At 40.1% G+C, this 24,092-nt stretch overlaps 1 protein-coding gene across 1 annotated transcript in view; it reads left to right on the forward strand.

Moving 5' to 3' along the window:
* Positions 1–219: 219 nt before the first annotated feature.
* PIK3C3 (phosphatidylinositol 3-kinase catalytic subunit type 3) overlaps positions 220–24,092 on the forward strand; it is an 81,891-nt gene continuing 58,018 nt past the window's right edge. Inside the window, exons 1-12 of the mRNA XM_086479092.1 lie at positions 220–287; positions 2,076–2,264; positions 2,782–2,925; positions 5,078–5,207; positions 11,272–11,358; positions 12,534–12,629; positions 19,162–19,233; positions 19,669–19,755; positions 20,330–20,434; positions 20,939–21,031; positions 21,661–21,846; positions 23,135–23,289. Of these exons, the coding sequence (XP_086335218.1) occupies positions 220–287; positions 2,076–2,264; positions 2,782–2,925; positions 5,078–5,207; positions 11,272–11,358; positions 12,534–12,629; positions 19,162–19,233; positions 19,669–19,755; positions 20,330–20,434; positions 20,939–21,031; positions 21,661–21,846; positions 23,135–23,289 (1,412 nt within the window). The remainder of the gene's footprint in view (positions 288–2,075; positions 2,265–2,781; positions 2,926–5,077; positions 5,208–11,271; positions 11,359–12,533; positions 12,630–19,161; positions 19,234–19,668; positions 19,756–20,329; positions 20,435–20,938; positions 21,032–21,660; positions 21,847–23,134; positions 23,290–24,092) is intronic.

Raw genomic sequence — 24,092 nt, forward strand, 5'->3', positions numbered from 1 at the left:
GGGCGCAACCATCTTGTGGCCGCCCACCCTGCTGACTGAGGCTGGCGGCCATCTTAGGAAGGGGCCATTCCAGCGCTCCTTCCTCCCTTAAGCAAGATGGCGGCGGCGGCGCATGCTCAGAGCGAGGCGGCGCACAGGCGGCGGGCGCTGATGGCTGCGGGGTGCTGTGGTGGAGGGGTCGGGTGCCGCTGAGGCGGCGGAGGAGGACTGGCGGCAGCCATGGGCGAGACCGAGAAGCTTTATTATGTTTATAGCTGCGACTTAGACATCAACGTGCAGCTGAAGATGTAAGTGAGGGGGGGCCGGGATTTGCAGCGTCCCCCTGCTCCGCCGCCGACGGCCGGGGCTGTGTGGGAAGCGGCCCGGCCCCTGAGGGTTTGGGGGAGGCTGGGCCGCTTGCCCGCTCACCGGAGCTGCGCCGGGTCCCGAAGCCCGGTTTCCCCGCGGGAGTCCGGGTACGCGGCGGTGCTGTCTCTGTCTCCCCTCGCCACCACCGGCAGCTCCTGGGTGCCGCCGCCGCTTGTTTCCCGGGGGGCTCCCTGTCCCTATCAGCGACCCCCGCCGCCGAGCCGTCCCGTGGGGAGGGGAGGGGACGGTCAGGGGGGCCGCGGCGGCAGCAGGGCCGGGGTTGTAAGCTTCGCTCTAAACGCGATACAGACGTTCGTGGCCTTGGGTCCCGCCGTGCAGGACGATGCTTTAAAGGCAAAGAGTGATGGTCGGTTCAGGGCTGATGTCTGAGAGAACCTTCCACCTGCTGGTGTCACAGCGCGCTCCTCGGAGTTAGGGGAAGGAGATAAACTGGCGACATTCTTTTTCCTACTTGTTTGCATGCTGCTTTGAAAGCGAGTTCCTCTTAATCGGGGTCTTTGTTGTAGGGAGATCCAGGTGCTGCAGCATGTAAGTATGTTCCTAACTGGGTATATGCGAGCACCCTGGTTGAAGCTGGCATTATCACATGCTGATGTATTTGCTTGTTCATTTTTAAAATTTTTTTAATATTTGAGTTTGGGATTTTTCTGCATCACAGCACTGGGATGTTTACGTTTGTGTAGGAGGGACGTGGCTGGCTCTGAAGTGTAGTACACCTGGTGTTACGGCGTTAAGGTATATCGCACTTTTTTGGAAGACTTGGGGAAGCTCTGTTCAGGGGTCGTATGCCAGATGCATGTGCCCTCTTTGCTAATTTATTCTGTCAAACAAAAATACAACTAGGATTTTTTTGTGCGTGGGAGTGTATGTCATCCTGGAATGTGCTATGCTACTTTCTTGCCAGAAAGTTGTTCATCTACTCTAAAGTGGTTTTGTGTGCTGATGGATTTTTGTTTGCTGGAAGATTTTTCCCATCACCACCACAATACCTTTTTTGTTTTCACATATGCATCCACAGTCAGATATTTCATATGAACGATTGTTTTCATGGTGGTGTCGCTGAGACCTGAGAAATTCCATCAATTTACTCTAACACTAGCATTCTGCAAACTGTTGCAGGGCTTTAAACAAGTTTAATTTGAACAGTCTGCTTAGTAGAGCTTTGATTTGTTGTTGATTTGAGAGACAACTGGCATCCAAAGCAAGCCACACATTTCATATTTCATACATCTTAAAACCAAGGCTTTTCTTATAATGTCTTTTTTTTCCCTCCCAAATAGTATTTTGAGCACATGTTATCTGATGTTTGTTTTAGTTCTTTAATATTGTCAGCGTATGTCATCTCACTGTTGCCCTGCTTAGGGTACCTCATTTGATGCTGCCTGGGAATCTACAGGTTGTACTAAAAGTTATCTCCGTTGAAAAGACAAGCAAGTAGTTCTTCCCTGCTTCCCCCCACCTCTAAATCAATATAGTAATAAATTCTGTATTTGTTCATCACTTCGCATCCTGTGTTCTTCCCTGATATTTGGATTTCACTGCGGGCTAGCACTGCAAAGTGAGGACAGCCTCAGTACTGGGCGATCTAAATATAAGCTATAGAAATAGAAAGGATTTTTACTGTGGACAAAATAAATCTTGGGGTTTTTTGTTCCCTCCCCCCCCCCTTTTTTTTTTCCCCTTTTCTTTTTTCCATCCCCATGTAGAGGAAGTCTGGAAGGGAAAAGAGAACAGAAGAGTTACAAAGCTCTCTTAGAAGATCCAATGCTGAAGTTCTCAGGACTCTATCAAGAAACTTGCTCTGACTTGTATGTAACTTGTCAGGTGTTCGCAGAAGGGAAGCCTCTTGCTCTTCCAGTCAGAACTTCCTACAAAGCTTTTAGCACTAGATGGAAGTAAGTGACTGCCTTTTATTTCTCATTCCTCTTAGTCACCGGGGCATCGAGTTATATAAATAAATCTATGGGGTTTTTATTTGTGTCAAAAAGATTTGTTTTCTATATCTTCTTCCAATAAGTTGTGTTTCTTCAAGTCTCTGTGTGGTTATTAAATATTGCTCTGATATCGCAAAACCAACCTTTTTGTGTAATGAGTAAGTAATAAAATTGTTACTTCTGTGTTTGGGCTCGGCTTATTACTTAAATAACTTCTGGGGCCTGAACTGGCACACTTTTGTAATGTTTACTGGACAGGCTGATCTTTGGTACTTTGTCATCTAGCTAGAGTATTTTTCGTTTGGTCTCTAGCCTTTTAATCATGCTCAAGACAAGTATGTGAATGGGTAAAGTGCAGAGGAAAATAGTCCATAGGCCCTTAGAAATTCATATTCTAAGGAGTATCTGTGTTGTATAAACTAATACAGATAACTTGAATTCTAAAGCTTTTTGACTAACAAAAAGTGTTTCTCTGCAGCTGGAATGAATGGCTGAAGCTGCCTGTGAAGTATCCAGACTTGCCTCGCAATGCACAAGTGGCTCTGACCATCTGGGATGTATATGGACCTGGTAAAGCAGTTCCTGTGGGAGGAACAACGGTCTCGCTCTTCGGGAAATACGGGTATACTGCTTTTTCTTCTACGGTGTAGATTTGAAGATCACTTGTAAGTAGTAAGGTAGCAGTGGTTGGGAGAAGTGGGTGGTTTTAAATTTTTTAAACCACATTGATAGTTCCATGTTTGAAATATCAGATACATAGATGATTTATTCTATTTCTTCCTGAGTGTAACTTAGTACATGCTACAGTGTTGTTAAAAAAAAAAAAGTCTTCTCTTGTATAACACCAAAACAAGCCTTTTTTTATTTAGATCTGTAAGTTTGGATTTTAAGGTAGCAAATGCTGAAATCAGTTCATATTTATACTTTTATATTACGTGGATGCCAGTACTTATTACTTAATGTAATTGATTTAATTGACTTGCAGTTGGGCTATTAATGTAGTATTATTTGTAAGGAATGAAGTGTAAGTCTGTAAATCGGGAGTTTTCAAAATTAATAACCTGATCCAGTGCAGGCTGCTTCAGTAAATTTCTGGATGGTAACACTAAGCTGGGAAGGGTTACAGGTGTGCTTGAAAGTAACGATACATCAAAAGGATCTTCACTAAGTGCAAAAGGGACTGAAAAAAAAGTAGGATGCAGGCAAAGTATGAGGCACTGGTACTTTTTGCAGTTTACTGTAGTCAAATACAGAATGGGGAGCAGCTGCCTGGGAAAACAGAGGGAAAGATGTGGGTTTTAGAGTGAACCTTAAGTTTTTATGATTCAGCATCAAGATGCTCTTGTGACATGTGCAAACAACATTGAATGTATGAGCAGTTTGCACGTTGTGTGTCACGGACAGTGTTGTATCCTCTTCCTCTGTACTCGTCCACTTGGCTGGGTTATGTTCAGTTCTATACAACTGACTTTAAGCAAATTGCTGACTACTGGGGGTCTAAGGGAGTCCATATCATTGATTGTCTAGCAAATAGGTGTGATGAAGGGGGAGGAAAGACTAGTGAGGCTGAAGAAAGGACTATAGGAACACTTTTCTAGTATGTAGGTGGTGTTGGAAAATGGGGAGAAGTTTTTTGTCTTGTCAGTGGGTAAGAAGTAATAAGGCTAAACTGAAGTGCAGGAAAAGCTGTTCTAGTGATACTTGAATGCAAAAAAGGTAGAGGTGGTATTTCTGTCATTGGAAATAGTGCTTTGACAAAAAGATTGACATTGTCTTAGGGCAGAAAATTGAATGGATCGATTGGACTGTGTCCCAAAGGCTGCTGGTAGTTTTTAAAGCATTATAGTCCCTGGAGAAAGACACCATTTATAAACGAAATTTACTTCCACCATATGAGGTCTGGGGGAAGTAGATGGACAGAAAGCGACAAATAACTTGGAAATTTTGTATTTGATTGTAAATGGAAGCACTTGTAGTAGTATTCCACAAAGTGATGTGTAGATTCAAAGTCAGATGGTACTTCTAGTCAGTATTTCTCATTTTTAATGGTTGACTTTTTAAAACATTCCTTCCGGTTGTATTTACCTGAAGTTATTAGAGTTAAGTGATCACCTCTTATTGGCAAAAGTAATGCACTTGATTTCTTGCTGCGTCTTTTATAGGTGAATCAGCACAAATACACAAGGGAAGCAGAGAAAAGGTGTGGTCAGTTGCCCTGCGAAGTTCTGTTCACAGTTTCAGTTGTCAGTTCAATTTCAGGCATTGATGGAGCAAATGGTGTGTTGAGGGTTGTGGGTTTTTTTTTTTATTTGGCAGCTCAGAAGACTGCTTTTTATCAGTCAGCTTTCAGATGAAACTTAGTTGTTTAGTTGAATTTTTTTCAGACTGGCAGACCTAGTCAGTATTATAATTTGCAAGTCAAGAGGAATACTTTCTGCTTTACTACAAGTAATGAAACTATGAAGGTCAAGCTCTGTCCTCAGTTTGCTTTTGTACCACCTCACTTACTTTGGGAATTACCCATTTTCTTTCACTTGCCAAATAACTTATCTCAGACTTACTCATTTTCCTCTAAACTCCGTGTGCCAATAAAAATGAAGGCCATAGAGGGCACAAGGCACCAGGCACTTTCAGTTAGATTATGCATGGCAGTGCAAGTTTCAAAGTTCCGCAAAGGAAGCTACTTTGTTTTCTTGCAGCTGCTGCTGTACTTTAGTTCCTGACAGCTGTATTATTTTGAATTTACTGAAGTGATTCTGCATTTTTCCCTGCAGTATGTTTCGTCAAGGAATGCATGATTTGAAAGTCTGGCCCAACGTAGAAGCCGATGGCTCAGAGCCCACCAGAACTCCTGGGAGAACCAGCAGCACAGTTTCTGAAGATCAGATGAGCCGCTTGGCAAAGGTAATGGAATAGAGAGTAACCTTTAAGATGTATGGGAAAAGCTTGCCCTTCCACTGGAGTGAAATGAAGACAGGCTTCAATGAAGACAGACTTCTCATGTTGTTTCTCATACAAAAGCTGTCGTCCTCTGATTGTTTAGATATTTCACAGGATTTATACAAATCGGTAAACTAGATCATACTCACTTGCTTCTGAAGTACTTTTTAAAAGGGCACATATAAATAAATACCTTTTAATATACATAGCATTCTGTTGTAACAACATCTTAGTTCTTTGTAAAGAATGAAAATGTGATCATGCCTTGAAGATGCTTGAAGCCAAAATTCTTCGTCAGGTTCAGTGACAGCAGTTCCTAACAGTAACTTGTGAGGACACTCTAATTTCTTTCAGTAGCCACCCTTTAGATTTAAGGCTGTCTGGTGTAGTGTTCAGATGTGTACAGCATACCTCCACGTTAGAAAGCATTTGAGTAGAACTGCAAAAATTAACCAAATTTTCATTCATTTATGCTCATGAATATGTGTGTATATTAGTATTCTCCTAGCTTGATGGCAGAGTGTTTTTTTGCCATCAAAATTACTTCTGGGATTGATCAGTAAATGTTAGTTCTTGAACTCTTCTACTAGCTGATCTCTCTCATTCTTCAGGTAACCTTACCCTGAGCTTGCCAGACTGCTCAGCCCTCTTACTCATAATATTCTTTAGTGTATTTTCTTAATCTTGATCTCCTGGTTTTCATCCTCACCTTTGTGCAACTCGCAGTGAAAGACACATTTAGTGCCCTAAATATATCCATTTTCTTATCTAGAGGTTTATCACAGCAATAAATTACTTTAATTTAGGGTCTGTCTTTTATTAGTCTTGTTCGGCTTGAATTTATAATGGAAAACTCAAAAGTTTTCTGCCAGTGGTGGTGCCTCATGTCTTGATCTTAGTAGAATACATCCCCTCTAGCCTAAGGAAGCTGTGTAGACAGACACTAAATATCAAGTGTTGTTTATAGTTCATCAGATGGTTACATGGTGTAGGCAGTGGGTTTCTGAGAAAGGATTATATTTTTTAAATTTTATTTTATTTGATTTTTTTAGGGTGTGGGCCTTCCCTTTCATGTTGGTTCTGTTATGCAAACGTGACCATACCCTACCAGTGTTTTTTTTTTCTCCTCTTCCCTTCACTCCTGTATGCTCGCTAGCTCAAGAAATACAAATAATGTAGAGTATTTCAGTCTTAAAACACCTGGGTCTGTTCTAGCCTGTACCTTTGGCATATGGAAGATGAGGGTTCAAAGCTGCTGAGGAAAAGGAGGGAATTCTCACATCCCAGTTGAGAGTTCTAGTTCATGGCCAATAACAACACTGCCCCCATTCTTCTCTTCTGAAAGATGTTTTGGAAGATACTAATTTCTGAAAGATGGGAGTGTTTTCACTGATATTTTGTTGTGTTCATTTATAAAAACACTTTACCATCAGACGGTAGTGAAGTGAGTAGGGTTTCTGGGTACTGTGTCTGTGACAGCTTTCATTTACACAGCTGTTTACACAGCAGATGAGGTTCTTGTGATTTATCATTCCTAAATAGCCATTGTTTGAGCACAGTCGGCTTCAGTTTTTCTATGATTTACTCATCAGTTGCTGATTGCCTCCTGATGCTACTGTATGTGAATATATACATAAATATGTATATATTTAAGTATAGGTAAGAGGAGTAGGAATAATTAAATACAAGATGACTTTGTGTGGACTTTGTTATTCTTAGTTTGGGTTGGGTTTTTTTCTGTTTATTAGAGAGACTTGCCATTTATAAGTGTCATGGTATTGACTGATGTCTGATACCAGAGGCCAAATTAGAGTCCTGCAAATGATAAGTAACTTGAGGAGAGCTTGCTGAAGGACCCTTTCGCCATCTAAAAAAATAACTTTTTATTTTCTTGCCATGCTTCTGAGTAGGTGTGTGTGTATGTGTGTGTTATTTATTATTATAGGGAATTTGTGTAAAATAAAGACTGGCTGCTGGGAGTTTGCATCCTTTTGCCTTAAATAATGGATACTGTGGCAAGTCTCTCACTTCATGTTAAGGTGCCATGTGGTTGTGCTGTTATAAGACACTTGATTGTTGCTTGTGAAATTGCTGCTGATGAAAAAGACATGACTTTGCATCCTGGAGATCTTTGTGAATGCAGATTTTTCCTCTACTAAGGAATATTAATGGGAAGACTGGAATACCTTAGCATGCTCAAATATTAATAACATTAAGATGTTTCTCCCATGAGTGGTGTGTTAATTTATTCTACTTACAACAAAAAGTACTCAAGTTCTTTTTGATCCATTCATTTCCCTCACACCTGCTGGCTGAATGAAATGAAATAACAATGCTGAGATAGTATCTGAAGGGATGCCTCTTATTTAGGAGCAGTTGATGAATGCTTCTTTCCCTGAAGGGAATGCACTTCTCTCTTGTTTTAAGGTTTAAATATTAATCCAAGAGAATGGTGTATCGTATGTGTGTGTGTGTGTATATATATATATGTATATATATATACCTACAGTTCTTCTGGGTCTTGTGTGCAGGTCTAACTAGTTGCTGGATTATAACCTTTTTCCTTTCTATAAGGGAGTTTTGCAGGTTTAAGAGATTAATAATTTTCCTTTAAAAGAAGGAATGACTTTTTTCTTTAGTGCAGTGAACAAGAAAATGAACTAAGAATTTGTGACCAAGGTATCTAAGTAACATTTTTTTTGCCAAGGCTTTGATAAGCGCTATCTTAAATCTGTGTATCTGGGTGGGAATACAGGGTATTCTGAAAATTTTAGTGCCTTGGTTTAAGGTAGTGGCAATAAGAAGGCTACCTTGAGTCATAAAAAAAGTAGGGAGTAATTTAGAACTGGCTAAAATGGTGGAAATGTAAGAGTAAGGAATTCCTTCATTGCTGAGAATGAGAAGACCTTTCCTGTGAACTAGGTAGGACATCTGTGAATGCACGAGGTGATCATGTCCAGCCTGCCTGAAACAACCTTTTGGGTTATAACTGGTCTGCATGCTGCTGGTTCTCTACCTTTGAAATATGTTACAAAGTCACATATGAGGCAAAGGCCAAGTCTTGTATTATCCTGTTAGTACAGTCCTGTACACTCTGTCTCTGTAATATTGCTGAGATAGAATTTGATGAACTTGCTGCAGAATATAACATAAGACAGCAAAAAATTGTTACTATTTTGTGCTCCTGTTTAGAATCCTGCTGATAAGTTGAAAGACCCCAAAGATTGTTTTTTCGTGCTTTGGTTGCATCCAGCATTCTGAAACGTTATCAAGGATTATGCTTTGCCCCCCTGCCCTTCCTTTTCCCTTTGTACTGCTAAGTTTCTGAAGTTTGTTGAAGCTAATCTGAAGATCAGATGTCCCAGAGTTTACTGGAGACAAATGAAAAAAAGCTCCTACTATAATCTGAGATAAAATTAATTCATAGAAATTGCAGTATTCTTTCAAAGTCTTCATCAAGGTCTTATTACTCCTGTCAAGCTATACTGTGGTCTAGAGCTTAAAGAAATGTTAGGTGAGTCAGCTGCTTTAAGTAAACAAACTCATAATTGTTACAGGGATTATATTTTTGTGTTTCATGGAATGAGTTCAGAACCAAGGGCATCAGATGCTTATTGATAATTTACTATTTAGTGCTTCTTGAAATGGCCAGTTCCTAGCAAATCTGGAATAAAAAAAAAAGAAAGCAGTATTTTCCTCACAACTGAATAGCTTTTTGACTACTTTTAAAATTGTGACGGCTTTTCATTAGTCCTTTACTGTGGTAGAGCCCATAACTATGGTTGAGAACGGATATTCAGTGGAAAATTTTAAACATCTCTAGTAGGTTTAGTAGGAACGGAGATTCAGAAAAGCTGAATTAGATAACATTTTTGTGAAATGAGTGCATTCGGAGTTAAATGTCATGCTTGCTTTCATAAGTAATCTGCCTTAAAATTTAATTCGTATCTTGAGAGGACACAGAGGCCATGATGTGGGCTGTAGTGTATTCCAGCTCTTTCTGATATAAAGTGTTTCCAAGAAATCTAAATTAATTGCAAGTTTTGGTTCCTGTTTAGAGGTAGGAACCAGTATCCAAAGTGTTGTTAGACCATAACACCAGATTAAACTCTGGGGAGGTGAACAAGAGGGGAAATTAAAAAAAACAATGAACTTGTCTTAAACAGCAGGAACTCACTCTGTGGAATGTGAACAAGCAAGATTGTCTGTTGTTGGATATGAAGGCGCAATTGATCAAGGTGTTAAGGATAAATACTTAGCAGCTGGTCTTTGACGGATCAGTTCCACTGATACAAGAACACCTGCAAGGAGACAGGAAAACACTGAAATTTTATTTCGTTAATGGTTTTAATGGCTGTTTACAGTCTTTTGGAGACTAGACAATTATTTGCCCATTATGTCAGTCTTGCTTCCTTAGGTGTAAAAAAAGCCTATCTGAATCTGAAGCCCGCATAATTTCTGAATTCTTAAGAATTTTTCATGTCATAAACTCTCCAGGTCTGTCAGGAGCTGTACCTGGACATGAAATCGATGCTCTTTTCGGAGTACATTGTGATGGGGTTTGTAATTAGCTCAGGTCATCCTAAAAGAATGTCCAGTAGGATATCTGTGCAATAATACTTGTGCCCCTACTGCTAAGACATCAGTTTACTGGGGGTTTGAGTAAGAATAATGGGACAGTACTACTGGTCCAAATTCTTAACTGTTTTTCTTCACAGTTGTCATGGTTTGAGCCCACCCAGCACCAAAAATCTCACGCAGCTGCTTGCTCACCCCTACCCAGTCCTCTGAAGGATGGGGAGGAGAAAATACAACCACAAGGCTTGAGGGTCCAGACAGAGGACAGGGAGGGCTCACTCACCAGTTATGGTCACGGGCAAAGGACAGACTCGGCTTGGGGATAACAACAGACATTTAATACGAACAACCACCACCGTCAAGGATAAGGACAGATACAAGGATAAGGAGAGGTCTTAAATACAACGCACCTTCACGCCCCAACCCCTCCGGCCTTCCCGGGCTCAGCTCTGCTCCCCCTTCCCCCCCAGCAGCGCAGGGGCAGGGAACGGGGGTCCCAGCCCGGCCGGCACAAGGGGTCTCCGCTGCTCCTTCCCCCGCAGGCAGAGGGGCCCTCGCAGCCCTCCCCTGCCCCACCGCGGGGTCCCTCTCCCGGCAGACATTCCTCCGCCAACCGCCCCCACGCGAGTCCTTCCCGCGGGGCCGCAGCTCCCCCACCCGCCCCAGCGCGGGGCCCTCCCGGGGCTGCCGCCCTCCCACCCACGGGCGGCTCCAGCGCGGCCGCAGGCGCGGCTGCTCCGGGCCCGGGCCCTGCTCCTCCGGCCCGGGGCCCTCCGCGGGCTGCAGGGCGACCTCTGGGCCCCCGCTGGGCTCCGGGGGCTGCAGGGGCTCAGCCGCCCCCCCCCCCCCCCCGCGGGCCGCAGGGGAACCCCTGCTCCGGCACAGCCGCCCCTCTCCTGCCTCACCCACCGGGCTGGCCGCAGGGCTGCCTCTCTCCCACCCCCTTCGCTCACCGGCACAGACAGACAGAACACACAGACGCGACCAGCGGCCTCTTTCACCCGGCCATAGTTATTGGCAGAGGCGCCATTGGCCTGGCCTTGGCCTGAGGGGGGTCCGAGGTTGGAGCCGGGGGAGCTTCTCGAAGCCTCTTCCAGGAGCCACCTCTGGAGCCCCTTCCCCCGCTGCCAAAATCCCGCCAGATACCAAACCACCACAGCAGTGATTTATTCTTTTGTATTTATAGTGGTGAGCTGCTGAAAATCTAGTGAGAAACTGTACTTGGAACATGGTTTTGGTCTTCGCCATGATTGGTGGTTTAGATAGTAAAATTATTTTTATGGCCTGGCTTATCTGTTTACAAGGACCTACTGTGTGTGTACTGGACAAGTATTTTTTCCAGTTCTTTTACTTTTTCCCCTGATTTTATGTTAGTGTCTCTAAATTATAATTTTGATACTCTTTTTCATGGTCCGAGCAAAGTGTTATCATTATATTCTTTTTCATGCAGCTCACCAAGTCTCATCGGCAAGGTCACATGGTGAAAGTGGACTGGCTGGACAGGCTAACCTTCAGAGAAATAGAAATGATCAATGAGGTAGGTCGTTGTACGTCAGATTTGTAATTTTTTTTTTTTTTTTTCTCTTGCTAGTATGGAACCTCCTGCTTGGGAGACTAAGTCTAAGCACTTGTCCTATTTTTCTTCAACTGCCAATGTGTATGATATGAGGAAAATGAATTCTTTAAGCTTCCAAAGTTGATTTTACTTCGGCAGTAATGAGAATCGGAAACTCAGAATGGTTTGGGTTGGAAGGGACCTTTGAAGGCCATCTAGTCCAACTCTCCCTTCAGTGAGCAGGGACACCTTCAGCTAGATCACGCTGCTGAGAGCCCCGACCAACCCGACCTTGAACGTTCCCAGGGACGGGGCATCCACCACCTCTCTGGGCAGCCTGTGCCAGCGCTTCACCACCCTCATCGTAGAAAAATTCTTCCTTATGTGCAGGCTAACTCTACTGTCCTTTAGTTTAAAACCATTACCCTTTGTCCTGTAGCTACAGGCATTATAAAAAAGTCTGTCCCCATCTTTCTCATAAGCCCTCTTGAAGTACTGAAAGGCCACAATAAGGTCGCTCTGGAGCCTTCTGTCCTCCAGGCTGGACAACCCCAACTCTCTCAGCCTGTCCTCATAGGGGAGGTGCTCCAGCCTGATCATCTTCATGGCTGCCTCTGGACTCACTCCAAGAAGTCCGTGTCTTTCTTGTCCTGAGAAATCTTGTTCTGAAAGTGAATGAGTTGCAAATCTAATCTTGTAGTCCAAGTTTAATTTGTCTCTGTCATGGCTCTATCTAGAACAGTGATTTCCCCCCCCCCCCATCTTCAGTTTTTTGACTTTGACATGCATCATTGTGTTTAATGATTTTTTTAAAAAAAAAAAAAAAACCAGCACAAAACCCCCCAGCTGTCAGGTTGTTATTCCTCATTGCCTTTTTGCAGACCTTTAGTCCAGAGTTGCAAGCCACTGATGAAAACAAGGTGTTAAATGTGGGTGATTATCATGAAGTGGGAACATAAGGCAGTAAGAATGTCAGGAAGAAGGTGATATGGTCTCAAGTAGTGCTATGAAATGATTAACTGAATAATTGCTACAACAACTGATAATCTAATTAATCAGTTACAGCATAAAGGAAGTAGGGTAATTGCTGTGCTGAGAATGTTGAAGATTGATGCACTTTAATATGTGATACACATCTGTGGTGGTTCTTTTCTCAGAGGGAAAAACGAAGTTCTAATTTTATGTACCTGATGATTGAATTCCGTTGCGTCAAGTGCGATGATAAAGAATATGGAATAGTTTACTACGAAAAGGTATGTGCCTTACAGGCTTTAGGGTCGTCTTTAAAAAGTAACATATGCATCTAAAGTGGATAGGTTTTTCGGCTGAGGTGAAATATTCTACGGCAGGATAGTGGCAGACAGCTGTCAGTGGCAACTGTTTATGTACATACAAATCAAATAGTATAGATGCAACAGGATGGCAGAAGTCAATCATTTGTGTAGTACAGTTGAAGACTATAGAATTTAGTAAGTGTGAATGATTAAAAAGTTTTTGATTTGTGATTCCTTCAGTCATCTAGCAGTACTTTCAGAGTAGCTGTATGTAAAAATATGTCTTATATCAGGAAGAAATACACCTGTATTGATTGGTAACTTTATAAAAGGTAAGTTATTAAAACTCTGCACAGGAGCCCTGCTGGCGAACATTTCCTCTAAAATGAACAAAGTTGAGCCTTTGCTGCAAAATGCTTTTGAAGTCAATTTAAGTAAAAAGACTTCTGAATTGGAATGTCTTGCATCTTTTCTGTCTTTTTTACAAAACAGATCTCCAAAGCAATGCCTTCAGTGTTTTTTGTACGTTGAAATTTAGTGGAACAAAGGATTAACAGTGAGCTTAACAGACATCAGTGTGGCTTTGGAAGGTATTATCAGTACTTTTATGGACCTCTGCACCGTAGAAAAACCCACTGAAACAGAAAAAGCAGTATATCTATAATCTCGTTTCAAAAATAAATTGTCAATATTTGCCTCTTAATTTTCAGCATGTTTAGATTCATAAGAAGTCATAAAGTTACCAACTACTGCAGGTTTATGGGAAAGAGAAAGAATATAGAAAAAGAGACTGGAGTCCTGTTGAGATCAGAGGGACTACCTTTAAGCAGCGTCTGTTCTGAGAATTAAAAGAAACAACTGTAGTTCAGTATATAAAATGTTAATACAATGGAAAATAGGTTGCAAGTATATCTGTGTATGTGACATCACCAGTTGATCTGAACAGAAGAACTGTGAATAACATAAGATTCTAGAAGAAGATAGTGAAAAATAGAGTAATAAATTGCAAAAAACAGGATTCCGTAGAAAAAATTCTCAGAAGGCACCGATCAGAATCTGCCTCACCTGTATGCTGTGTTGCAAGTTGAAGCTTAAGAACGTTTGAAAAAAGAACTGTTCAGACGCTATTAGTCTAGTTCTTTGAATTAAGGTGTTATTGAATATCTGAAGCTATTAACAACAGTAGTCTTAGAACTTAATTTTAACAGAAATGCCCCTATAGAAAGAAGAAGTTTTTAAGGCTGTTTTTCAGATTGCTGTAGCCATAACAAAAGTGAGTGCCTGTTTAAGAAATTTTCGAAGCCCTTATAAGAGTTGTATCTTGCAGACATGGTATAAAAACAATGGACGTGTATAGCCATGCTCTACCCATGTATGCCATATAGTGGTAGCTGCCTTTGTAATGCTTCTGGGGGAAATACCAGTTCCTCTTGGCACTTAGTGTCTCCTCCCATAGTCTGAGGCAAATATTCGGGGGTGTGTTTTGGAGGAGGGAGTTCCTTGGGGTTTTTGTGTGTTGCTTTTTTGGCGTTTTTTGTTTCTGTTTGTTTGTTTGTTTGTTTGTTTTAATTTGTTGGGTTTTTTTTGGGGGGAGGGGAAGGATGTTGTTCATTGGCAGTTTGGTTTTTGTAGGGTTTTTCTTTCGATGTGGTTTTGGGTTTTTTTAAGTTTTTTTGTTTGGTTGGGTTTTTTTTAAGTTTTTGGTGAATTTTGGTAATTTTGGTGAAACTGCCTTAGGCAGATGTCTAGGTTAGCTCTTTAGCGTTTTGTTTTGTGAACCATAGTTGATAATGGGTCCTCTCCCTACCTTTCCAAGTCTGTTTACCTTTAGAATGCCTTGTTTCATAGTGCTTCTATACCCTTATCCTAGAACTAGCTGTTGTAGTGGACTTGCTGTTAAAAAACTGCCTTATATTACAAATCAGGATGAAGCCTACAATGTGTCAGATTCCTCCATGAAACAACATAAAATCATTTACTTCTGTGTAAATCAAGGAAGATTTTTTTCTGGAGAGCATGACCAAAATACTGAAACATTTTACTAACCATTAACTTTTTGCCTTAGAATGTGCAGTACTTTTCATAGGTGCGAACTGATGGGCGCGGCTACTGTGTGGCTTTGTGTCTTTGGCTCTTTTATTTTTATAGCTGAATGTGACATTCCTAAAAATGATTTCTCTCACTCACCTCCCGAAACCAACCATTGTAGATGAATTACTCCCAATTTACACAGAACTTTTTTTGTCATCATTATGGTTTTACAGATGCAGGAAAGAAGAGTCTGACTTTGAGCATGCATCTCTCTTTTAACAGATGTTTCTGAAGCATATTAAAAGTACGTGGAACAAAATAACTATGAATTGGCTGCTCTTGTGGAAATAAAGTAATTGAATCTGTAATAGTACATGCTAAAGCTATAACTAACTGCAGTTTGAGGGATTTGTTGTTATGAAGTAGCTTTTCAACAAGTTCTTGACCCTTTTCTGGCAGCAGTAGGAAACGGTACATAAATTAGTGGCTGTCTCCTCGGTTTTGTCATGCTTCCAATTACAGCGTACAGTATACTATCCGGCATCACCGATCCCCTATACTGAGTCTAATGAAAGTAGGTTCTGTTGTCACCTGCCTGTGACCGATAGTCGAAGTGGAGATTACTTGTCACTGGTCTGTTGATAAATTTGTTTTCAAGTGTTTGCGAAGAACTACCCTGTTAAACAGTGGCTGATAGAATTTGAGATTCTTTGACTCAACATTCAATTACATTGACGTGGCAGTGGCTCTTTCCATGTTCTCTGTTAACTTAATTTCAATGCAGTGTTCAAGATGTGAAGGATAGCAGCCTGCTAGTAACGAGAGCATCGCTTCTGATTCTCTATTTAGGCAAAAATTCAGTGTGACTTTCCAAGTGCAAATAACACCAGCATTTATCATTAATGTGGTTTTGTGTAGGTTTCAAGTGAAACCTTTGAGTAAATAAATTGATTGCACTGCTGCATCCATTTTACTGGGAAAAAGAAAAAAGTAGTCTTACTGTCAGAGCCTTTTTCATGGCTTGAAAGAAAGAAAAAGTAGTGTCTACAGCATTGGGTGTCCATGTATTTTTGTGTGGGAGAAGTTGGATCCCATTGGTGTTCCTTGAAATGATGTTCTGACTAAAGAGTAAGATAAATAGAACCTCCTTATTTATTTGTGTGAAACTGATTTTCAGGAAAGTGCGGAAGAACCTTGCTCGTTCAGAAAATTCCGCAAGTTTTGTTTGCTTTCTTAAATGGACACTAATATTTATATGAAGTCACACACACTGACCGTAGTGTAGTGAAGTGCCTCTAAAGCTCTGTAACGTGGTAGTTTAAAGCAAGTGGTTTAAAGTAGTGTAAATGCTGTTTAGTATTGATGTTGCTTTTGTTTCCCAGGTCATCTCAGGTTCTGGCTGTGCTAGCCAAGTGACACAGCCAAGAGGAGCAGATTTACAGAGTGAGGAGGTCACTGCAGTGTGCTCTTATGCTTGGGACTAGCTTTAATCAAGTCCCACAGGCAGAATGACTGTTGGCAGCTGGAGGACATTAGGTATTTCTAGAACTTGAACTAAAGTGCACTGCATGGGGATGGTCAGGAGAGACAATTCAAAGGCACTTGACCAGATTCAGATGAGAGTTGACCCTCAGGCCTTGGTATATTTTCATTGGTCAGGGTCACAGTGATCCCTGTGATGCTCTCCAAACGTGACAGAGAATTAGAGCTGCAAGTTAATCTAATCGGAAGGCAAATTTAACAACTGACGTCCTTCACAGGCAAACTAATGGCATTGTGCTTTCTTGAGGATTTCATGAAACAGTCTGTTCTGAAAATGTTGTTCGTTCCTGACACACTGATTTGTCCCACAAATGCTTGGCAAAACTTTTTTTTGTAGCAAGTTTTGGTTGAAGCTTAAGAATTTGTTCTAAAATGCAATGAAACACTGAACAGATTTTTTTAGTGCTTGAGCTGAGTAAATAGAGCTTTTCCGCTTGGCTCTTTAGCATAATGTAACTGCATTTGAGAAGAGAAGAACAGTCATTATAGTATTTCTTTTGAAAACTTAAAGAAAGAGATGTCAGCAATGAGTTTAGAAATCTTTCTTTTAACACTAGTTTTGGAAAAAGTCCCCACTCTTTGTTTTAGAGCGTATTATAAACAATTTGACATGAGGCACTGGAAGGCTTTGCACATTTTTTAGTTTTGTAAGTAAGCAAATTTTAGGCAATTGAGCTTTTGGTAATAGCTGTCATAGGCTTTTGGTTGTGGGGTAGGTGCTCTATTTTTACCAGCCTAAAAGCTTTGTCAGATTCTTTCATTTTATAGCTGTTTTATCTGAATGTTTTTGCTGAGAGAAAGATGTAGTAGTATGGGTATTAGTACTACTACTTATCCCTAGAGAATCTACATGGGATATGGATGTTATAAATGCCTCGGTAAGGCAAGAACATTTATCTATATAAATAAATATAAAAAACCCCCCCTATATATAAAATATGTTTATTTATATAAATGAACATTTATTAGTTGCTAGTGAGTCCTGTGTCAGGTTTTTCCTACAGTACTTTTATGTGAAGGGTCTAAACAGAGTGGAAACTTGTTTGTCACTGGGGTGTTGGTAATCCTTTGTTGTTTTACAAAGGTCCAGTTGGGTTGCAGCCTTTTTGTGGTTTTGATTAGGAAGATCACCAATTAGTAGATGGAAATTGGTCTGTCATCTCTTGTCATCAGCTGCTTACTTTCAGAGGAATTTTCCCCTCCAAACAGTTTCATTGTTTTTTGTGTAATTTGACTTTGTAAAAGTAATGCAACATGATCTGAAAGTTCTGCCTGATGAGACAGCAGAGGTTTTAGTACAATGAGAGCGCTGCTCTGTCAGCATGGCTCTGACTCAGTCCAGTCTACTGTTAAAGTGATACTGTAGTATTGTGTTATAATGGAAGTGTTTTGGAAATGGTATTAATTCTATAGAATTAGGTTAACGCTAAGTTCATTATTATGGCAGTGGGGGTTTAAAACAGAGAAACTGTAAGCAACTGTGCTCTTTGTCCTCTTCAGTGTTTCCACGTGTACTTTTTAAAAGATTAATGGGAAAGGCAGTCCTACTCATGTTCTGGGACCATCATCAACCACAGCCAGGTTGATATGTGTATTTCTCTTACCTGGGAAGGATATGTGTGTTGTTACTGCCCTTCTTTTGACTGTAAAACTGTTACTTCAGAAATGCATAGGATACTAATAAGTGTAACAGAAGTGTCTGTCTTGAACATGCGTTTTAATAGTAAGAGATCTTTTGCTGTAGTCGGCAACACAAAATTTATGTAGCTGGGAAAAAATGTTTCTCCTGAAAGGTTACTGGCAATTTTAAGTCCTGTGTCTTGCTGGTGGTGAATGATTCTTTTCTTCGCCTTGGTAAAAGCTCCTCACTTCTTTGAAAATTAACTTTGAAAAGTATAAAAGCAAAGCCATCCCAAGAGGCATATGTGATTAGAAAAGCAGGAGAGAAGAAAAAAAAGGAGGGTGGGGGCAGAAGGAAACATGAGGAAGTTATCTCAAAACTTATATTATTGAGGGAAATGTTGATATGTCAAAAAAGCTTTGTTCTGAGCTGGAATTTACTCTAAAATAAATGTGAGCAAACTAAGTATAAATACAGCACAGCATGTATCATGGCAGTGTTGTCTTGGTTTGTTTTTTTTTTTTTTTTTATGTTTTACCATTTTATATTGTCTTCTAAATGAAATGTTCTTCTGTAGATCACGTCAACACTTAGTTACACTTCTAAGGTAAAAAAATGAATCCCGAACTGATGAGTGTGACTAGAAAAGAGAAACAGTTGCTGTTTTTGTCATGTGGTGGCAGGCTTTGTATTTTTACCTTCTGCCTGCTCAAACAGAAAACTTAAAGCTTCTCCCTTCCCTTATTTATGGAGCAGCAGGTTAGAGTCCTCCAGGGAAAACTAGTGTGCTCCTGTCGTACTGCTCCAGAGCAGTACAGCACAAGCTTCCAGAAGAGACTATCCCGTTCCATGTGGAACCTGTGATAGATAGGCACACGTCTTATCTTCCTTGAGTTTGTCTGTGTCAAACTATTAGGAGGTATTTTCTGCAACATGGTTGTTATTTCTAGGAAATGATTTGGTTTTGGTGGAAATGAGGACCCTGATTTGATTTCTCTTTGTGCTTCCAGAGGACGCATGTAACGATAATGGCAAATTTCTGCACTCACCTGTGCACCAGCATGGTAGTGAGTTGCCAAGCTGTGTTTCCCCGGATGAGCTTTCATCCGTCTTCCCACCTTGTTTGTCTAACTAGACTAACAAGAAAAAGAATAAATCTCCTATTTTCTGTTTTCCACTTTAAAACTATTGAAAGTCAGCAAGGTGCAGTTGCATCATTCTCTAACTGTAGTATCATTTACAATACATCAATATAACATGTTGGTTTTTTCCTAAAACTTGATATGTGTAATATGTCTTTAACTGTTTGTCATTCAGGATGGTGATGAGTCATCTCCAATTCTGACAAGTTCTGAAATTGTTAAGATTCCAGATCCCCAGATGTCTATGGTAAGCATGCTCTGTGTAAAGCAATCTGTATTATGGTATTTTTGTTGAAGTTTTCATAAATGGAAACAAAAGCTTGCCTATATAGCTATCTTCAGAATTTTAAAGTTCCTGTGGAAAGATGTACTTGACCAGTTGAGAAATATCAGTGGGTTTGACTTTTTAATCAGTTTTTTTTTCCTGCTGCTGCTAGATTAAAATAGAAGAATTGATTTAATGCTTAGGTTCATCTCCTCCTATCCATACCTGATGCGCTTGCTTCTGAGGTTTAGGAAAGGAGAGGAGGGGGATTGTTGGCAAAAGAGGTCAGAGGGTGGGAATAGAAGGTAAGAGGGAGCTGAAGAAGAGAAATTTGGAGGATGGTGCAGTAACTCTTAGTCACTTCGTCTGTTAAAATGTTTTCTCCCTACACTCTCTTGTATGTTGTCTTTCATGTAGACAGTGCCTAAGTATTCTAGAAAAGATTTCCATTATTGTGGATGCCAATTCAGTGGGACTGGTATTGGCAGCTTTGGGAACCTTAATGTAAGTGGGCTTCTACTGGCAACACTGTTTGAGCACTGTGTAACCTAACACTGCAAGAGCAAGTCTGACTGCTGAAAACTGCCTTGGCTGCTGAAATCTCGTTGACACTGTGGCTCCTATTGTGGCTCCTACTGTTGCTAACATGGTATTAACAGTGGGAAAACTTTTTGAGATGTTTCTTGCATACAGAGCTTTATACTGCAAACATCATCCTAAATAAATGTGTATGAAGTGGCTAGCACATTTGAGTGCTGTCGAAATCATGGATGTGTTGATTGAAACGCTTACATTTTGCAGCAATTCACCAAAAGGCAAGATAGGGTTTATAATTGTGTGAAGTAAAAAAACAAAACAAAAACTCAAAATCCCCAACAACCCTCCACATACTATTGAAGGAGTTTCTTCTAAAACAACAACAAAAAAAATCACGAAGACACTGTAGTTGTAGATGTGAATTTTAATTGCCATGCTTTATTCAAGATACTGGTGAGTCTTTGCTAGATGATTTAATTTCAATAGTAATTTTCTCCGGAGTTTAAGTATTTATAAATACTGACTTACCCTCTGCATTTAGGAGAACTTAGTAGAAAGCAAACATCATAAGCTTGCTCGAAGTTTAAGAAGTGGACCTTCTGATCATGATCTGAAGCCTAATGCAGCTACCCGAGATCAGCTTAATGTAAGTCAGTCATATGATGATTAAATTAAATTTTATTAGGTAGGTTGGTATTGATAGATGGTGACAATTTAAGGAAAATAAGGTTAATTTCAGTTTATGTATGAAGTCATTAATGAAGAAATATTGAATGTTTCTTCCAAGTGCTTAGTTGGATGGGACCAACTCAGAAAGGAGCAGAAGGTGCTTGCTCTTTTGTAAAACAGTTTTGGGGCAGTAAGAACACATATTGTGCACGTATCATCTAGGTATAAATTGTAGTCTTAGAGTAACTGTGTATGTTTGCCTGCGCTGCGCTGCCAGCTTAATCAACTTTGTAACTGAGGAACATCACCACCATAGCATAAGAACTTTCTGTCATTGGAAAGTTGTTTTTTTTTTTCCGCAGCTATTTTTATGTGTTGTCAGTGTTGTGCTTTGTCACAGTGTAGTCTGTTAACTTGTTGATTGTGTCTGTTCATGTTTTTTCATGTTTTTAAACTCATTTTCTCACTGTGTATCTAATAGATCATAGTGAGTTATCCACCGACAAAGCAGCTGACATATGAAGAACAGGATCTCGTTTGGAAATTCAGATATTACCTTACTAATCAGGAGAAGGTACGTTGTATGATTTGAGAGGACTTAGTAATGCAGGAGGTGCTTGATCTGACATTCTACAATAATCCTGTCCTTGCAGATAGACAGAGCTTCAGTGTCTTAGAAGCTAGTCAGGGTTATTTTAACTTTTTCTTACTGATTTTAAAATTAGTGACTGTAATTTTCTCTCTTAAATCATGTGAACTAGCTATTACTAGAGCAATCTTTTACAAACACTGACAAACAGCTTAAAATACCGCTGTTGCCAATTTTGTCTTCAGCAATGAAGGAGGATCTTCTTCATCCCGTTTGGACTAGGGTTAGCATTACCAGAATAAGTAGCAGCACACCAAAAGCCCAAACTAAATAACTAAATAATCCCCTGGCAGTGGGAATTTTTTGTGTAGTGGTAATTATGGTAGAGCATTAACCATTAACTTTACTTTTTACATAACTCATATGCAGTTTTTGGGTACATATTAAAACAATCCACTATTGTATTGTCACTTACATCAGTAAGGTTCCCCAGGTCTGTGCTGATGTAAATACAGTCTGAATATAGTTCTACCTTAATGTGAAAAATTAATTTCTGAAGTAATTTGTTTAGCCTGGCTTTTCACTGGTGAATTGTCCCATCTCTTTCTATTTAGGCCTTGACAAAATTCTTAAAATGTGTCAACTGGGACCTACCACAAGAGGCAAAGCAAGCACTGGAGCTGCTGGGCAGGTGGAAGCCCATGGATGTGGAAGACTCTCTAGAACTCCTGTCATCTCACTTCACCAACCCAACGGTTCGGCGCTATGCTGTTGCCAGGCTTCAGCAAGCTGATGATGAGGTATTCATTGGTCTGTGGGTACATGTGAAAGTCAGGTCCTGTCAGGATTTTTAGTCTCATTGAGTACTTGAAACGTTTGCTATTTTTTTTAAGGCATTTAAGTGAATAATAGTGATGGAAAACCAAAAAAAAAAAAAGAAATTCACTGGTGCTGTTTACTATAAAATCTTTATGGAGCAAAGTCTTCACATTATTAAGCGGCACTCATTGATGATAGTCTTAGTGTGAAGAGCCAGTGATAGCTGGTTTTGTCAAACAAAGTGAAACAACTGTATGTTCTCCACAGAAACCAGCAATAGATTTTGAATGTTAACCTGCATAGGAGTACTCTGAATTTAAATAGTCTACTAAAAGATTTCCAACAAATCCACCTGGTAAATTGAAGCAGTGTATTGTCATTCTCTTGCTGAAGAAAGTGAGTAGAAAAGCATCTGTGGAGATAAGGTATTTCTGATTGTATACGGATCAGAATATAATGAGCTGTGGCTTGTGAGTAGAGCCCGCTTAATAGATGCTAATCTGTTAAATTTTATTTATATGTTTTATTTTATTTTGACAGTAAAAATAATACTTTGAATATATTACCATAACTCTTGAATCTTTGGCAATCAGTAGAGTTCAAAATAGGGAGCACAAGTATATCAAGTTTTTGCAAGCTTACCTCAATAGCCAAGTTCATGCTGCTTTGACTTTGAAAGTACCATTTACAAAACATTTGAAGGGAACTAAACAGAGCAAGTGGAATAGTAGCAGGAACAAATTCATTACAAAGAGCAAGCGATTAAAAATCTATTCTTCAATCTGGCATAGATATGTGGGTGTTTTTTTGAATTGCCAGCTACACAAGGGGTCAGGAAAAAAAAAGACAGTGCAGAAGAGAGGAGAGAACCTGAATTCCTGGTACCAAGGTTTTATGCTTGAATTTTCTTCTTGGGAGCCACAAACTGAAAAGTTTCTTTTGTGGATGCTGGAAGCAAGTAGGGCATCTTAACGAAAGAGACCTTTAAAGTAGTAATTGCACTCAAATATTTACTTAATTAGCATTTAGTACCTTAGAGTAACAGAAAAATAGTACTGTGATAATTCAGTATCTGTGGGGAGTTAAACTTTATCCTACACCAGTATTTCTATTGTATATTGCTTGCCAGGGAGACCGCAGTTTCCATTTCTTTATAGGTCACTAAATCATGGCTAAGTTTTTCTATAAATTAGAATTCTGAAAACATATGGAGTCCTAGTTAGCTTCGACTGACCAGCTCAATTCATTTTCATTTTTTTCCTCCATGAGGATTTGCTGATGTACCTGCTACAGTTAGTCCAGGCATTGAAATATGAAAACTTTGATGACATAAAGAATGGTCTGGAACCTAGCAAGAGAGACAGTCAAGGTTCAATGTCAGAAAGTATGACAACATCTGGAACTAATGGTGCAGAAATAGACAGGTAAGAAGCTTAGATTTCCAGTAGAAAAGCAGAAACATGGAACATTGTAAGCCCTCAAATTCTTTCTCATTTTTAAGGACCATTGCCTAATCAACATCGTATTTTATAATCTGAAGCGGTGACATAAAAAGTAATAAAAAACTAACCCCTGAGCTTTCACGGAATGTATGGCATGACTACAGATAGTTTACAGAGCAAACTCTCTTAATCTTGAAGTTGTGGCCTTTGGCCTTTACTGCACAAAAGGAAGACAACTTCTGGAGAGCAGCAAAAACACTGGCATTGCTTCCTTCTGTCCTTGCAAAAGTTAGGATGCCTTCAGTGAAGTTGCATGAGGCTCTGTTTCCCACTTTCATCAAAGAATATGGATCTGAAAGTCTGAAATAAAAAGAAATTTGTTCCTGCTCCTGCAAAAGAAGGCGTTAAGGAGAGTCCTGTGAATCTAAAGGAGCTGAAGGAGCACACTTTTGATTCCTGCAGGCATCCAAAAGAAAGGCTGATGTACCTGATTAATACAGTATTAAGTAAGGTGCAAACAAACTTGGTTAACTGAAGTCTCCTGTGAATATTTAATACAAATTTCCAGGATTTTTAGTCTTAAGCTTCGACATCTAATCACTTGTATCACTAGGGTATACTTCTTGTATTACGTGTATGCTGCCTTGCTGCTAAGCTGTAGAGTGGGTGTCCTGGGATGCATGGTGTATTTTGAGGCTGCAATGACACTTAGGCATTAGTAGAGCTGTTTGATTACTTCCTTCCAGGTAAATTTACTGTCTCATAATTTTCCAATTGCAAGCATT

The sequence above is a fragment of the Leptosomus discolor genome, chromosome Z, assembly GCF_034619465.1.
Source record: "Leptosomus discolor isolate bLepDis1 chromosome Z, bLepDis1.hap2, whole genome shotgun sequence".
Lineage (NCBI taxonomy): Eukaryota > Metazoa > Chordata > Aves > Leptosomiformes > Leptosomidae > Leptosomus > Leptosomus discolor.